The sequence below is a fragment of the Cervus canadensis genome, chromosome 3, assembly GCF_019320065.1.
Source record: "Cervus canadensis isolate Bull #8, Minnesota chromosome 3, ASM1932006v1, whole genome shotgun sequence".
NCBI classification, from domain to species: domain Eukaryota; kingdom Metazoa; phylum Chordata; class Mammalia; order Artiodactyla; family Cervidae; genus Cervus; species Cervus canadensis.
The window spans coordinates 100356647-100374842 of record NC_057388.1 but is presented as its reverse complement, the minus strand read 5'-3'; the positions used below and the strand labels follow the sequence as shown (position 1 = coordinate 100374842).

Sequence of the window (18196 nt, the reverse complement as noted above, 5' to 3'; positions counted from 1 at the left end):
GGTGGGGCCTCCCAAGGGAGGAGCCTGCTCTCTCTTGCGGCTGCCCTTTTTGTGCAGAGAGCAGCTGGCTGTGTCACGCTGTGGATTTACTGCTGGCACAGAAGTACAAGGAGGCCTGGCTGGTGCTGGCCAACTCCAAGGTCAGGGGGAAGTTTGGTGTCTCTTCTCGAGAGACAGTGTATCCATCGGGGATATCTCCCTTTTGAACATTCCCAATGTTCCTTGAAAAGTAGATCAGCCTTGGACCCAGCCCTGGGTCTTGTCGATACCAGTACATCGCTTCGTGGTTCATATTCTGAGAACAAGTCAATGTCACCCTCTTTTTGGTCTCTGTGATGCGGTATCTTGGGCTCTGGATCACATCGGCTTCCAGGGAGCCTGTGGAGGAAGGAGATAGAGCAAGAGAAAGCTGAGGAGGCACCTGGTGCTGCAATCTTCGGAGAAGGACGAGCTAAAACTGGCACGCTACAGCCAAGGCTTGCCCACGCGTTCTGGGACTCACCTGCTCCCAGGAGACAAAACAGGACACAGCCCAGGAGCCGGGGGCCCATGGCAGCGTCACTCAGGCTCTGCCTGCCCTGGGGCCCTAGTTGGTTTCTGTGATGTCTCTCTGTAGCTACTTGACCCTCATTTTCAGGAGAGTAGCCACTCCCATTTCCTTAGAGGGCTGAAGGGTAACACAGGTGATCGGTCCTGGCCAATGTGGACTGGCAAGGCTTGCAGTCATTGGCATTTTCCTTGCCCTCCTCTGAGACTGCTGGTTTCTATCCATCTGACATCTTTTTATTAGCATACTCTTGTCAAAGTTGAAAACTATTTCTGTATTTTTATATCTTTATCATGAAAATTGGTATAACATATTTTATCATCACTTAGAAATGTGAGAACATGAAACTTCCACTATCATCAATGCAACAGTTTTTCTATCTCAGAAGTTCTCATTTCTACTCTGTAGAAAAAAATCCAAGATTATTCCTATCTTTGACTATCCACTGGTATATTTTTTATCCACAATCTTTTGAAAGTGTCTCCTGTGTAAAAACTTAGCCAAATCCACTTCATGGGTTATTTTATCAATCTGTATTCCATTCAGGATCCTAGACTTAGGGCTCTTTTCTCGTTAGCAGATTAAATTTAGTAGTAGCCAGTGTAAGTTGGCATCATTGACTCAACGGACATGAGTTTGGGCAATTGCGGGAGGTCGTGAAGGACAGGGAAGCCTGGCGTGCTGCAGTCCACGTGGTGACAAAGAGTTGGACATGATTGAATGATTGAATAACAGCAACAATGTAAGTAACTTCTTTTCTCAAGGCTGGTATTAGATGGATCTTTCTTCCTTCTCCTCTTTTCTCTCCTCTTACAGGAGCTGTGAAAGGCAGAGAAGAGATAACCTCTTCGATAACCTTCTTCGATAACCTTTGAGCCTTCTTCGATAACCTCTTCCTTTTACCAGCCAGTTCAGTTTCTTTGCTGCTTGAGGGGTCTGGTTTTCCTGGCTGGTGGTCTCCAGATGGGGCTCCACATGGGAGGGTTCTGTCGCTGGATATTGCCTTGTAGCCAGGCTGTGTTTTCTGCTCCAGATCGCAGTCATGGGAAGCTCTGCTTATAACTGGGGTGTCATAGCATCTTCTTTGCTCCTCCAGCCACTCACATATCGTGTCCTTTTCCAGGACACAATGTCCTTCCTGCATTGAGGTGACTTTCCTGGGATTGCTGAGAATATTTCCCCGCATTGAACACCTTTGAGGTTTTCTTGAGCTTTGCTGGAACCAAGGCATTCTTGGGCAGGAGGAGGAGAAGGAAAGACACTGCCCCATCCTCCTAATTGCTTCAGCCACAGCTAGAGCTTTGCTGAATCGCTGTCATCTCCAGGCAAGAAATGGGTCCTCATCTCAAACTTCAGAGATGGCTTTCTTGCTCCCAGTCCCCTTCATGGTGGAGGGAATTCAGGGCCAACAGTCCCTATTCCATACAAATAAGGGAGATGCAGCTGGTGTCATGACATTAACTCTGCTCTATGGAGGAGTCTTCTTTCTTTTTCTATTTCTGTGCCATTCCTTAAAAAAAAAAAAAAAGATTATTTTTGGCTGCACTGGGCCTTTGTTGCAGTGCTCAGGCTTCTCATTGTGGTGGCTTCTCTTGTTGTGGAGCACGGGCTCTAGGGGCACACAGGCTTCAGTAGTTGCGGTCCACGGGCTTAATCGCCCCGCGCCACGTGGGATCTTCCCAGACAAGGGACCAAACCAGTGTCCCCTGCATAGCAAGGTGAATTCTTAACCCCTGGACCACCAGCCCTGTGCCATTTCTTTTTGGAAAAGATGGTGGGGAGCAAAACTGGCTCTACTTCAGTCCTAGGAAGCCCTCCATATCTTAGCTATGCGTACAAGTGTTCTCGAAGTGGGGAGAAAAAGTAGTTTTAATTCTCATGAACCTGCCTCAAGTAAATAATTTTGTATTACTCAGTAAACCTTATCATCCCAAATTGCATCTTTCTAAATCTTTCAGTTTGTCTACATTCACAAAGATAAACTCACGATGTATATATACTTTTATCCATTGGATTTTCCAAATTCCATGGTACTTGCAACACCATGAGTGAGTGAAGTTACTCAGTCTTGTCCGACTCTTTGCGACCCCATGGACTGTAGCCTACCAGGCTCCTCCATCCATGGGATTTTCCAGGCAAGAGTACTGGGGTGGGTTGCCATTTCCTTCTCCATTCAACACCATAGAGGTGGATAATTACAACTCAAAGATTTACAGTTTATCCCAAGCACTTCCTATGTTGGATTAACCCAATATTTAGGAGGCAGCTGCTTCTATATTCCTACCGAGTCATGAGCTAATTCACTCTCAGATGCATGCTTCTTCCCCCATCCCTATCCTATTGACTGTGAAGCTGCTTTGATTTCTTCTTTCTCATCATCAAGCAGGACACTGAAGTGATGCTGTTGACCTGAGTCCCCATATCCTTGTACTAGGAACCAGTTCCTATACCTCCTCACCCTTCCTTCTCAGATCTTCCTTCTGTTTGCTCCTTCCCAAGGCCAACACATTCAAGACTTTTGGGGTTCCCCAGTATGGGCCAGGCTCCTGTGTCCCTAACAAAGGGAGTGAGAAGAAAACAGAATCCTCGAGATGTCCAGGAGCTCTGAAATGGCCCCTCCATCTTTTGCACTTTAATGTAACACCTTTTGCTCAGCACTGTCCATCTCTTTCTGTCTTTCCCTGAGCCTCTTCAGTAATTGCTCTCAGCCTCCTCTCTGAGGCTCTGCTTAGTAAACTCTGCTGCATCTCTCATCCTCCTCCTGGCTGACAATCTCCTGACAATAATAATCATGCTTGCCTCTACCTAACTGAGGAAATAGCTGTTTAAAATCCCTGCAAGTAGAACACATTTGTCCCTTTAAATACACAGCATTTTTTTTTTTTTAACCTCTGGATGATCTTGCACATAGAAACAGACTACAGAATTTTCACCACCCTTTAAATCCTATTTGACTTCTGCTTAAGCTATTTTCGATTCTGAGGAAGTCACTCTATCTTGCATATTTTCCTATACTATATGATTAACCTTCAAAAACCTAGTGAGAAATATTTCTATAGAGTTTTCTTTTTTAAATAAATTTTTATTGGAGTATAGTTGCTTTAAAATGTTATGCTACTTTCTGCTGTGCAGCAAAGTGAATCAGCCATATATATACATACACTCTAATCCTGAACCTGCGGAGATGAGGCATTAGCAGAAATGGAATTTGTTAACAGCTGAAATTGGCAGCATCTTCCTTTAAAAGTGCATCATCTGATTCAAGCTCCCATCCTTAGCCCTTTGCCTCTTAGACTGCTCACAGAGCAGCTTTCTTCATCAGCCCTCTTCTTGTAGCTGCTGAGCAGTAGGGCTCTGTATTAGCTTTTTATTCCTGCTGTAACAAATGTTTACCAAATCCAAGCTCACTCTGCTCACCACAGGATCTGCCAATAAATCGGGAGATGAGGTGTTGAGGTAAGGAATAGAGACATTATTTGGAAAGCCAGCAGACCAAGAAGATGGCAGACTATGGTCCCCCCAAAATCATATTATCAGGGTTTGGATGCCAGTTTCTTTTACAGAACAGAGAAGGGGAGAAGGTGAGGAAGTAAAGTAAAAAGGCCATTAGTTTTGCCTGGCTTGGCCAGTATGGGTGGGGGAGATGTCTTAATTTCTGCTTTCCTGTAGCCACACTCACAGGTGCTGCATGCTAAGTCACTTCAGTAGTGTTGACTCTTTGCCACCCTGTGGTCTGTAGCCCTCCATGCTCCTCTGTCCATGAGCTTTTCTAGGCAAGAATACTGAAGTGGGTAGCCATTTCCTATTCCAGGGGATCCTCCCAACCAGGGATTGAACCCGCGTTTCTTTATGTCTCCTGCATTGGCAGGTGAGTTCTTTACCACTAGCGCCACTGGGAAGCCCTGTGGGCAGAATCAGATTGTCTCTTTGTTCAGTGAGCTGAACGAAGCCACTTGTTTAACATTCAGGCAGAAGGGCAGGGTTCCCAGAGTCAGGCCATTATGTATGATTATAATAAGAGCAACAAAAAGCAAAGGTTTAAGTCAAAGAAGGAGACCCAACGTGGAGTCAGGTTTTGCTCTTCGCTGTTAAAAAATTATCCGAACTCAGTGGCTTAAAAGAACACAAATTAACTATCATACCACAGGTTAGAAGTTTGACATGGGTCTCATTAGGTTGAAATCAAAGTATGCAGGGCTTTGTGTCTTTCCCGGAGCTCTAGAGGAGAATTTGTTTGTCTTTTTCAATTCCTAGAGACACTCACGTCCCTTGGACCCCTTCCTCCATCTTCAAAGCCAGTAAGAGTAGATGGAACCCTCCTCAAAGTACATGGACGCCAGGGGCTTTTAAGGACCTATATGTCTAATTGGGTCTACAGGATGATTCAGGCGACTCGCTATCTTGAGGTCAACTGATTAGCAAATTTAGCCGCATCTACAAATCTAATTCTCTTTTCTCATGTAAGGTAACATATTCACATGTTTCAAGGACTAGGACATGGACAGTTGCTTATCACAAAACACACTTCTTTGGGGAACTACACAGTAAATTTAAAGTTCTGCTCCTTAATAATCCCTGAAGACAAATATATTTCATGTTCTTTTTCACTTCGTACTCCTTTCCCTCACACACAAAGTAAGTTTTTCCTCTCTCTGGGTGGCCCTAAATCTACACATTGTCTGAAAACTTTTCACTACCCTCTGGATCCTCTTACTTATACTCAGGCCATTCCATGTCTTGGTAAGCACGCGTGCTCAGTCGCATCAGCCATGTCTGACTTTTTGCAACCCCATGGGGTGTAGCCCACCAGGCTCCTCTGTCCATGGGATTTCCTAGGCAAGAATACTGGAGAGGGTTGCTATGCCCTCCTCCAGGGCATCTTCCTGACCCAGGGATTGAACTCAATCTGCCTTTGTCTCCTGCATTGCAGCCAGTTTCTTTACCCATTGAGCCACCTGGGAAGCCCTTCCATGTATGAGGTCATCTCAATCCCCTACCTATTTTCCTACATAACATGATAACTCGTTGAGAGATTCACTGAAGTATCTTTAAAGATCTTTACAGATCTGAGGGCTCTTTTTCATTAATTGAACAGAATTCAATTTCATCAAAATTTTCTTACATCTGAATCTGAAAATTGAAGTCTATTTTAGAAAAAATTCACATTGGGTTAAGAGCCTGTAGTCAAGTGGAATATCAAGCAGAAACAAAGGTTTTGATTACAATAGGGACGGAGTTAGAGGGACAAGAATGGTAAGAAGGAAGTAAAGAATTTAGTAAGGTAAAGGCAGGGCTTAGGTGCAGGCTACCCACTCCGGTACTCTTGCTTGGAAAATCCCATGGACAGAGAGCCTGGTGGGCTACAGTCCATGGGGTTGCAAAGACAAGACTGAACGATTTCACTTTGAAAAACTTCTAGTTGGGGTCAGGAATCTTGAGGACCTCGGTCTGCCTCTCTTTTTGTGCAAAGAGGAAGCAGCCGTACCACACTGTGGATTCACTGCTGGCACAGAAGTATACAGATGTTTGGTTGGGGCTGGCGGACTTCAGAGTCAGGGGGAAATGTTCCAACTCATCTCGAGAGACGTCATACCCCTCAGGGACATCTCCTTTCTTAATGGTGTCACTGCCAGTTGAGTAATAGATCAGCCGAAGTCCAAATCCCGGATCTTGGCGATACCAGTACATTGCATAGTGACCCATTTTCTGAGAACACTGTAGAGTGACTTCCTTTTTGGTCTCCAAGATCTTGCGCCTTGGGAACTGTGTGACAGCAGCATCCTTAAGGCCTGTGGGGGATAAAGCAGGGATGACGATAGGACAGGCTGGGGAGGGGAGCCCAGTGCTACGGTCCTGAGAAGACATTTTGTAGCTGGAGCCTGGGAAGCCAGTGACCATGGTTCCTCACCTGTGATCAGGACTCACCTACTCTGAGAAGCAAAAGGACAACACCGCAGAGGAACCTGTTGCGCATGGTAGCGTCAGATGAAGAATGCTGTTTACCCCTGGGATGAATTCAGTCTCTGAAACCAACACTGTTTCATCTGCTTCCTGGCCAGAGGCCACACCCTCCTCCCCTACTGCTTCAAAAAGGAGTGAAAAACCTCTTAGACTTGATAGAATGTGATGATTTCATTTATCTGTCACTGACAACTGCATTTTTGTCCACTGCCTGAGTAACAACAGATCTATTCAAGGGCCCAGGTCTGGTCCCATGCGGATAAAAATCAACATCCCTTGGATTTGTTGCATCCAAGTAAGAAGAAGCATTGACCTGTGAAATGGCTTCCCAGTGGTCAGGGTGGTTGCCGAAGAAATCCAGGGCTGAATAAATTGAAGAGGTTGGAGGGTTTTCTTTGTAGGCATCATTTCTGTTCTTTATGCCTCATGTAGATTTTGTTAAAATTCCATTAAATTAGAGATAGAGGCAGGCTTCCCAGGTGGCTCAGTGGTAAAGAATCCTCCTGTCAGTGCAAGAGATGTCAGAGACGTGGGTTCGATCCCTGGGTTGGGAAGATCCACTGGAGGAGGAAATGGCAACCCACTCCAGTATCCTTGCCTGGAAAATCCCATGGACAGAGGAGCTTGGCGGGCTACAGTCCACGGGGCCGCAAAGCGCTGGATATGACTGAGCGCCTGCGCACACAGAGTAGTGAAAATAATCAGTTCAGATCCTTCTATTGTTTCAAGCTCAAAATCATAGAAGGAGACCTGAAGTTGTGAGAAAGGGGGCTGAGGTGGGGGAGGGATAGGACTTTGAGTCGCTGTGTGTGAAGAAACACGTCTAATGTGAGGAAGGAACCGTTAGCCAGAGAGAGACTGTCTGTGGAAGAAGCCAAAAGAAAACACTTCCTGTTTCCAGAGAGAGACTGTCTGTGGAAGAAGCCAAAGGAAAACACTTCCTGTTTCTTAGCTAGCAAAGGCTCCCCTGCAGATGTCTATTAGGCAACTATCAAGTTAATATCCCGCTTATCTTGAGGGACACAATTTATTCAAGTTTCACTGGGCAGTGTAGTCAGAGGCAGGGCGGGGGTCAGTCCTGACTGACTGGGTCCTTCCCCAGCTTGGGAGACACGGACCCAGGGATCGCTCTCTGGCCAGACTGTTGCTCAGGCCACACAGGCCCCTCAGGGCTGAGGTGTCTGGGAGATCTGCAGTAGCTTCTGTAGTTTGAGGTGAGGTTTAAGCCGGTGGGACTTCTTTGCTCCTGTGACTACCTTTTTGTGCAGTCTGTGGGAGCCTGAGTCATGCTGTGTAGTCACTGCTGGCGCAGAAGTAGCTAGATGTCTGTGAGGAGCTGGCGGTCTCTAGCGTCAGGGGAAAATGCTCTTTGCTTATTCTGGAGACCATCGACCTAGAAGGGCGCTCTCCTTTCTCCGTGGTATTAACCCCGTATGAATAATGGATCAGCTGCGGTTCCATTCCTGGGTCTTGCTGATACCAGTACATATTGTCATGGCCCATTGTTTGAGAACATTCTAGAGTAATCTTCTTTCCCGTCCCTATGACACAGTGTCTTGGGGTCTGATGAACATCAGCATCCAGGAAGCCTAAGAGAAAAAGACAAAAACATTGGTCACAGAGTCCAAGATGGGCCTTAACGCTGAAGCCGGAAGCAAACCTAGCACAGAGAAAAATGTTCCTTTTTGACTTTAGAGAATTCTGTGTCTATGACTTACCTGCACCCAACAGGTAGAGGGCCACACAGCAGAGGAGCCTGACAGCCATGCCACAGTCAGGGCCAGGAGAGTGTCTCCCAGGTCTGGGGAGGTGGCATGGGCAACTGGTGAAGTCATCAAGACTGTGATGACAATGTTGGCTGCATTTCTGGGCCCCACATCCTGTTGATAGCGTGGTGTCATGTATATTCCCTACCCATCAGAAGACTGATATTTTTGTTCACTTCTCTCGTCCACAACAGGCTAGCTGCTTGGCTTATCTTAAGTCTCTAACTCTTTTATGAAACATTAAATCACACCTGTTTTACCAACTATGAAGATGACACCAAAGCTCTGAAAGCTTATAATAGGAGGATTTTGTCTAATTAGGGAGGTTAGAAAAGGAAGTGATGTTTGAGATGAGTTTGGAAGGATGAATTGGTCAGAAGTCTACAAAACAGAGAGAAGAACATTCAGGGAACAGAGTGGCTCAGTCAAACATGATGCAGGAGAGCATGTTGTGAGGATTAATTGAGGCAATACGCATGAAGCATTTAAAACAGTAACTGGCCATCACTGAGTTCTCAGAAAATATGTTGTTATTATTGTGTGATAACCACATGTTGTTCTCTTTCTCATTTCTTACTACTTGGTGCTCAGATTTCATCCACTTTCTCAACTTAGGTTTCATGATATTAGGTTCATCTTTCTTTTAACTACATCGTCAATTGCACCAGAACAGAAAACTGAGACCCACAGTGTTTTTCCAGTACAGACTTTGGTAAAGTTGGCTAAAAATTTCTGGGTGCTGCTGCAGTAAACAGCTTCTAAACCACTCCCCTCTTTCCTCTCTTTTCTTCGTTTCATCTCAGGAAAAAATTTTAGCTTTCATTGTGAGTGACAGAAGTTAATCCCAGGATCTTTCCCCTCTTTTCCTGTTTCCTTTGCCCCAGTTCACTAGAATACACAGCTGACATTCAATAAAATTCTTGCATAGAGGCTGCTGGTCTGGGGTTTTGGATTTTGACTATTATGGATTCATTATTTGAGGATCAGGGCTCCCCAGGTGGCTTAGTGGTAAAGAATCCTCCCACCAATGCAAGAGACATGGGTTCGATCCCTGGGCTGAGATGATCCCCTGGAGAAGGGAATGGCAACCCACTCTAGCATTCTTGCCTGGGAAATCCCATGGATAGAGGCGCCTGGCAGACTACAGTGGGTCGCAAGAGAGTCAGACACGACTTAGAGACTAAACAACAACAACAATTTGAGGATCATCTCTTCAGTCTTCACTTATTGTATGGAACATGTATAGGCTCCTGCTCACTCTGGCTCTCTCATATATCCTGAAGAAATATAATAATTAAGACTGACCAAACCCTGAAATACTCTTATTCCATTAGGGGCTCCTCTAAGACAAGGGTTATCATTCAAATCATTAGTGACATTTAGCCTTTGCTTTTACTTTGAAGTTGATCTTACTTAAATAGAGAGTAGCCAGCAAGAGAAAAATAAATGAAATTTTACTGCCACCTGCCGAAAATAAGGTGGAACTGGTGAACAGATACTTAGTGATTTGGGAGGATTCTTTCTGATGAATTTTAAAGAAACAGGAAGGACAGAGACTTTTGGTTGTTCCAAGTGTGAGAAGGTTTTTGGATAAGTGATGAGTTGGTAAAAGTTCTCAGCAGTGACTGGATGTAAAATATGTATCTCACAGTAGAAGTGATTAAAGAAAGAGGGAAGAAAGACAGGGGTAGAAGTTGGGTTGGGAGTAGATAAGCTCAGGTCCTCAAATGAAGGGATGTTTGAAGGCAGAGATAAAACATCTACCCATTGTTTCCCAGTTCAAGAATAGCTCATGAATGACTTGCCTTTCTGGTATAGCTAAGGAAGTTTCTGGGGCTTCCCAGGTGGCTCAGCAGTAAAGAATCTGCCCGCCAACGCAAGAGATGCAAGAGATGTGGGTTTAATTCCTGGGTCGGGAAGATCCCCTAGGGTAGGAAACGGAAACCCACTCCAGTATTCCTGCCTGAAAAATTCCAGGGACAGAGAACCTGGCAGGCTACAACCCATGAGGTCGCAGAGTTGGACACCACTGAACAATGAGCACACAGCCAGGGAGGTCTCTGGAGCAACTGCCGAGAATTTCTAAACGTCAATGCTTGAGGATACAGGAATCATCAGCCATAATCGCTACATACATCTCTATACATTTTTGGTCCAGCCTCTCTCAGCTTCTTCCACTCTTCTTTGTCTTCTTATATAATTCTGCTTAAAAGGACTGGTAGGTCAGGGAATGCGGAGGACTTAAATACACATGCTCCAGAACTTAGAAGACATGTTACCTGGAAGAAAATCATGAAGAACTTCTTGAGACATATTTGAATTTATTTTCCTTCCCTGCCTCCCTCTCTCCTTTTCTTTTATCGTTTCTTCATTAAGTCAAACATTGTACAGTCTAGGAATACATAACTGGAGGGACATTGCTCTGAAACGAAAGAATATAGTGTCTTGGGAAGAGTGAGTATAGAAAGAATGACGAAAGAATACACTGACTATGGTGGTTTTGAAATAGATAGGAGCTGAGACTTCGCTGTAGGAGTCAGGAGAGCCTCTATGTCTAAGCTAGTATCTGAGCTCGGAATGAAAGGATGTTCAGGAGTGAGCCCAGCGGTCAAGAAGTAATCACCCATTTCAGACACAGGAGAGGGTATTGGCAAAGGTGTGTGTGTGTGTGTGTGTGTGTGTGTGTGTGTGTGTAGTCGCTCAGTCATGTCCGACTCTTTGCAATCCTGTGGACTGTAGCCTACCAGGCTCCTTGGGATTTTCCAGGCAAGAGTACTAGAGTGGGTTGCCATTAGCTGTGCAATTCAGCTTGGCCTGTTCAGGGAAACACAAAACCTTCAGTAGAACTAGACTATAAGTGCTGGCATGGATTTGGAAGACTTGGCTATATTTTTAGATAGAGACTCATATATATAGGGCTTTGTGTGCCAAATAAAGAATGAGAGACTCTATCAGGCTGATGGGAATGTCCAAGATGGAAGAAAAGCAGATACAGGAAGAGGCTGGGGGTGACGGGGTGGGGTGGTGGTGCGGTGGGGTGAGAAGGGCAATGCATTTCTCCTCGGTCATAGGTGATGAGGGCCTGCATGAAATAGAAGCAACGGGGGAGGAAAGGAGCAGCTGAATCTGGTAAACGTGTGTATCAGAGACTGTGATGGTCTCCCCCTTCAGGCACGAAGGACTTTCTCCCCCATGTGTAGGAGCACTGCTGGCTGAACGCCCTCCTTGTGGATTGTCTTGGCTCCAGAGGCATCTCTTCCCCCAAGGGCATGGCTTTTCTCAGGGCCACCATTCCAGTGACATGGCTGCAGTGGAAATGAGCATAAGACCTGGGCCCCTCACCTCAATTTTGGATGGTTCTAGGGCCACCCAACTTCTCAGCCCCCTGGGGATGTAGCTTAGGCTTTTGTTGAAGCTGCAAGGCAGCCCCACTTCCTCTTCTTCCTTCCATCCATGTGGCTCATAAGTCACTTGCTAATAACTTTCCTGCACATTAATGCCCCCTGCAATGTCCATTTTCCAGGAAACCAAATCTATGACAATGTGCCATATAGAAGTAATAGATTTATCAAGCAAAGGAATGTGAGGACTAATGGAAAAGAGGAACTCAGAGGCACTGTTCCAATCACTGACACAGAAATACCATACATGGGCCAGAATGGATACAGGTAGGGGTGGAAAGGCAACCAATTCAGCAATAAATTACTTGATTTTGAATTGTGGAGCATCCAGTTGGAAGTGACCAGTAAAAGGTTGGATTTACCAGTTAGGAACTTGTGAAAGAAATTCTCATGATCATGGATGGGAAGGTTCGGTGCTAGTCACCCAGTCATGTCCAACCCTTTGAGACCCCAAGGACTGTAGTCTGCCAGGCTCTTCTCTCTGTTCATGGAATTCTAAAGGCAAGAATACTGGAGTGGGTAGCCATTCCTTTCTCCAAGGCATCTTCCTGTCCCAGGGATTGAACCTGGGTCTTCTGCATTGCAGGCAGATTCTTTACCCCTGCACCACAGGAAGGTTAAGGATGAATATTTATACTGAGGAAAAAAGAAGGCAGAAGAAAAGTCTAGGAAAATCTACTACTAAAATGTTCAGTAGACAAATTGAACAGTTTATGAAATAAAGATAAATTATTATTACAGATGAGACTACTGAAGAAGTATGCATAGAAAAGCTGAGAACAAAAGTCCACAGAAAACTGATTTATTTTTTAAAGGGATAGCAGATGAGATAGAACTCATAAAGGAGAATGAAACAAAGAACTATGACTTTTCCCCAATTAGAGCAGGTAGAAAATAAAAGAAACTGGGCTCTTTGTGTCTGAACTGTTATCAGGTCCTATGGATTCTTCTGTGGAAATAATTGAGGTATATGAGTTAAGAAGACAAAGCCCTTGAGGAAGGCTTTGACCTGATTCTCAGGCAGACTTTTGCATCACACTTAGCAGCCTTTGATTAAGCACTTTTGTGTCTAGAGTTCACTGGCTCCAAGTAGGATCCTCCCCGCAGGGCAGTCAGAGTTTTTCCCAATGTCCTGAGAGAAAGGGCAGTCTCCAAGTTCCTAGCTTTGGCTCCATGCTGGACAGCAGGCAAGTATTTTGGAATTCAGTAAATCCAGAAAATGAAGTGAGTCTATTTGCTCTTGCAGGTTGAGATTGATCTCAGCAGAGATCCATGTGTCAGGCAGTAGGTGAAAGAAAACTTTTATAGATCACATTCTCCAGTTACTTTAACTTCATCTTCTGAGTCAGACTTAATGGTGATTAAATTTATTTAGAATTAAGTTTTAGAAAACAAGTTAGTCAGTTTGTTCTTGGTAGAAAGGCAACCAACTGCAGACCTAAAGAGTAGGCTTGGAAAGAAAGGGATGAGAAAGGGCTGGCGGGATAAAGGGGCTGTCAGCTTTAACAAAGTGGATGAGGATATTGCAAGTTGGGTGGAGACAGACACCAAAGGACCATTAAAAGTCACAATGTGGGTAAGCTAATAAGAAACACTTTCATTAAAAATCATGATGGTGTTCCCAAATGCTCAGGCTCATTCTCCCAGGAGGACAGTATTGTGCTAGTCACTATCACTAGACAAAAAAAAAAAAAGAGGTTCAGTAGGCAGGGGAGGTAGGATCAGTCTAGTCCGTGGTTTAGGAGTCACCCCATGGCCTGGGGACCCTGACCCAAGGCGGACCTAAGTTCAGACTGAGGCTCACACAGCATCGAAACAACCTCTAAAGAACCCACAGCCCACATTGAGGAAGTCTGTGCGCTCTTCCATGCAAACACAGCGGTCTTTCTGTGTAGAGAGCAGGTGGCCAGGAAGCACTGTGCAAATATTGCTAGCACAGAAGTAGATGGCCGTCTGGCTGGGGGTAGCAGGCTCTAGGTAGAGGGAGAATTTTGCCTTCTCCTTGCGAGAGACATTGTACCCATCAGAGACATCTCCTTTGTTAATACCATTGATATCGTAGGAGGAGTAGATCAGCCGGAGCCCCTGTCCTGGGTCTTGTCGATACCAGTACATAGACTCATGGCCCTTAGTCTGAGAACATTCCAGTACAATGCTCTTTCCTGTGTTTGCGATCCTATTTCTTGGGGTCTGGGTAACACCGGTATCCATGGAGCCTGTGGGGACACAAGAGAGAAACTAGAGACAGAGCCTAGGAAGGGGCCCCTTGCCACAATCTCAAGGGAGAAGCTTCAGCCATGACCCGGGAAATTTAAGGCAAGGGTTTCCCATGTTTCCCAAACTCACCTGTTCCCAGGAGACAAAAGACCACACAGCAGAGGAGCGTGGAGTCCATGGTGGGGAGAGGCAGGAGGAAGATGGTCTCAGCTTTGAGTGTTGGGGGAACAGGGCATGGAAATAGGAAATTGTCAGGATTCTGTCAGCGATGTCATTGTCCCTCCCAACTTAGCAAGTTTCAGAGAAAGATGCAGCCACACCCTTTCACGTCACATCCCCCAAGGGCCTAACCTTCTTCACTCCCTTACTCCTTAGGTGGTGCTTTGGCTTATTGTATATCATATCAGCAGGTGCTGAAATTTTTACTCCTTCCTTTTCTCTGCCATCTCTCAGAGAGCAATGTCTCTCCTTCTCAGACCTTATCTGTTTCAGTCATTCAAGGAAGTGTCATCCTCCCAGTTGGCTAGGCAAGGGAGAACATTCAGAATCCTCTCAAACAAAAGGAGTCTAGTCTCATTGGAAGTTTGTGTAACTTTTCTATTTTTCTGCATTTCCTTTTTTCTAACTCAGGTCTAGATGAGTTTTGCAACTTGAATATATGCACTGTGAAGTTTGAGAATTGTTTTAAAAGAAGGGCAACATGATAACTTTGTTTCAAATCGCCAGTTCTTTAAATGACTGATGCTTTTCTGGTCAATGTTTTCAAGGTGCATGTCTTTACTGAAAGTATTGGCGCATGGCAGGAATATATTCACTTAATATGGGCATAGATTTCAAAGAAATGTTAACATCTTCACTCATATTTTGAATAACTTTTTTTTTTTAGTTTTTTTTTTTTTTATTAGTTGGAGGCTAATTACTTCACAACATTTCAGTGGGTTTTGTCATACATTGATATGAATCAACCATAGAGTTACACATATTCCCCATCCCGATCCCCCCTCCCACCTCCATCTCCACCCGATTCCTCTGGGTCTTCCCAGTGCACCAGGCCCAAGCACTTGTCTCATGCATCCCACCTGGGCTGGTGATCTGTTTCACCATAGATAATATACATGCTGTTCTTTCGAAACATCCCACCCTCACCTCATTGTGGTTTTGATTTGCATTTCTCTAATAATGAGTGATGTTGAGCATCTTTTCATGTGTTTGTTAGCCATCTGTATGTCTTCTTTGGAGAAATGTCTGTTTAGTTCTTTGGCCCATTTTTTTATTGGGTCTTTTATTTTTCTGGAATTGAGTTGCAAGAGTTGCTTGTATATTTTTGAGATTAATCCTTTGTTTCTTCATTTGCTATTATTTTCTCCCAATCTGAGGGCTGTCTTTTCACCTTACTAATAGTTTCCTTTGTAGTGCAAAAGCTTTTAAGTTTCATTAGGTCCCATTTGTTTAGTTTTGCTTTTATTTCCAATATTCTGGGAGGTGGGTCATAGAGGATCTTGCTGTGATTTATGTCGGAGAGTGTTTTGCCTATGTTCTCCTCTAGGAGTTTTATAGTTTCTGGTCTTACATTTAGATCTTTAATCCATTTTGAGTTTGTTTTTGTGTATGGTGTTAGAAAGTGTTCTAGTTTCATTCTTTTACAAGTGGTTGACCAGTTTTCCCAGCACCACTTGTTAAAGAGGTTGTCTTTTTTCCATTGTATATCCTTGCCTCCTTTGTCAAAGAGAATAACTGTAAATGGTTTCTTCAAGAGAGAATTTCAGCATAACATAAATTGTTCCTGATTTTAAGAGGCAAGTGTTCAGTATTTCAAGGCAACATACTGCAAATAATACCATAGTTAAGCTACAATGATCTGAAGCCCCTTGTGACATAATAAGCAAATGGTGTTTGCTGTTTGAGCTTGTCCTGGCTCCACCCAATCCATGGATATATCATGGCATCCCGTAAGTCAATCCTGCTTCATCTCGCATTGGGAAAGCCTTCTTTTTAATGTTTTTTCTTTTGATTATGAAAATTTCTAACCTTTGCCAAGTAGATGTAATCATATAATGAACTTCCATGTCCCCACATTTGTTGTTTTTCAGTTGTTTAGTCATGCCTGATTCTTTACGACCCCATGGGCTGCAGCACACCAGGCTTCCTTGCCCTACACTATCTCCTGGAGTTTGCTCAAACTCATGTCCTTTGAGTCGGTGATGCCACCCAATCATCTCATCCTCTGCCGTCCCCTTCTCCTCCTGCCTTCAATCTTTCCCAGCATCAGGGTCTTTTCCAATGAGTTAGCTCTTCATATCAGGTGGCCCAAGTATTGGAGCTTCAGCTTCAGCATCAGTCCTTCTAATGCATATTCAGGTCTGAATTCCTTTAAGATTGATCGGTTTGATCTCCTTGAAGTCCAAGGGACTCTCAAGAGTCTTCTCTAACACCACAGTTCAAAAGCATCAACTCTTCAGTGCTCAATTTTCTTTATAGTCCAACTCTCACATCCATACATGACTACTGGAAAAGCCATAGCTTTGACTATACAGACCTTTGTTGGCAAAGTAAAGTCTCTGACTTTTAATACACTGTCTAGGTTTATCATAACTTTTCTTCCAAGGAGCAAGCATCTTTTAATTTCATCCCCACATTGCCTGGCTTCAATAATTACCAATTCATAGGGACTTTGCTGTGGTTCAGTGGTTGAACCTGCCTTGCAAATGCATAGATCAAGGATTCAATGTCTGGTCTGGGAACTAAGATCCCATATGCTGTGGAGCAACTAAACCCATACACCACAGCTAGAGAGTCCTTGTGCCAATAAAGATCCTAAGACTTGATGCAGCTAAATACAAAGACTGGGGAAGAATTTTTTAATTAGCATAAAAACAATAATAATTACCAGCTTGTGGCCTCTCTCATTTATTCCCCATTTGCTTATCTCTCTCCTTGGTTATTTTGCGTAGTTTCTGATTTATTTAGGAGCACCCAACTACACTTCCCAGCTGGTGCACCATTCCATGTGGCACATCCCAGTGTTATATTCCTTCTCTCTCTTTCTGGTAGACAGTTCTCCATTAATCATGCCAACAGAGAAGTGGATTTATTCCAGTAAATTGCTTATCCTGGTGTTCAATTAACACAAACAGGGTAATTATAATACAGATGATCACTTCTGGTTTGTCTTTAATGGGAAAAATATAATTGCCCTAATTTGCAATTCTTAAGCATATTGTTTTGCTGCCCCCTGCTGTATGCAGTGATTTGACCAGAATAGAGATTTAGGAGGTGAATATAACTTGCTATCTTTTCCAGTAGTCATGTATGGATGTGAGAGTTGGACTATAAAGAAAGCTGAGTGCAGAAGAATTGCTGCTTTTGAACTGTGGTGTTGGAGAAGACTCTTGAGAGTCCCTTGGACTGCAAGGAGATCCAATCAGTCCATCCTAAAGGAAATCAGTCCTGGGTGTTCATTGGAAGGACTGATGTTGAAGCGGAAACTGCAATACTTTGGCCACCTGATGTGAAGAACTGACTCATTTGAAAAGACCCTGATGTTGGGAAAGATTGAAGGCAGGAGGAGAAGGAGACAACAGAGGATGAGATGGTCAGATGGCATCTCCGACTCAAAGGACATGGGTTTGGGTAGACTCCGGGAGTTGGTGATGGACAGGGAGGCCTGGTGTGCTGCAATTCATGGGGTCACAAAGAGTCAGACACGACTGAGCGACTGAACTGACTGATAACCTGCTATCAGACTTCCTAGGTGGCACTAGTGGTAAAGAACCTGCCAATTCAAGAGACTCAAGAGATGCGGGTTTGATCCCTGGGTGAGGAAGATCCCCTGGAGGAGAGCATGACAACCAGTATTTTTGCCTACAGAATCCCATAGCCAGAGGAGCCTGGCAGGCTACAGTCCCTAGGGTTGCAAAGAGTCGGACATGACTGAGGCAACTTAGCAACAAAAGCAAAAGTAACCTATTATTGGGAGTCACATCAGTTGAGAGAACAGAGGACTCAGGTCCAATAGAGTCCTACAGGAGAAGTTTGGAGACACGTGACAAAGAGAGGTGAAGCAGAATCTATGCCTGAGGAGGACTGAGTTACTATGATCAGAAGAATGAATGGAAGAGGCATACATTGGATGGGAAAGGAACTGAAAAAGACACTCTTATTTCTGGGCAACCAAGAGAATCCTTGGTGGCATGGACCAATATTTCCCCTACTCTGGGTGGTTCGTATGACTCAAATCTTATTTAGAGCCCACTTTTCCTCTGACTTATCTTCAGGGCTCTCAGGGCACGGACCTCTCAGTCTCA

At 44.4% G+C, this 18196-nt stretch overlaps 1 gene segment (V, D, J or C); it reads right to left on the bottom strand.

The window, feature by feature from the left end:
- The window catches only part of LOC122438738, a 79888-nt gene extending 65734 nt beyond the window's left edge, over positions 1–14154 (bottom strand). Inside the window, 3 exon segments of the C gene segment in view lie at positions 125–132; positions 13601–13891; positions 14022–14154. Coding sequence covers positions 125–132; positions 13601–13891; positions 14022–14070 — 348 coding nt within the window.
- Positions 14155–18196: the final 4042 nt, after the last annotated feature.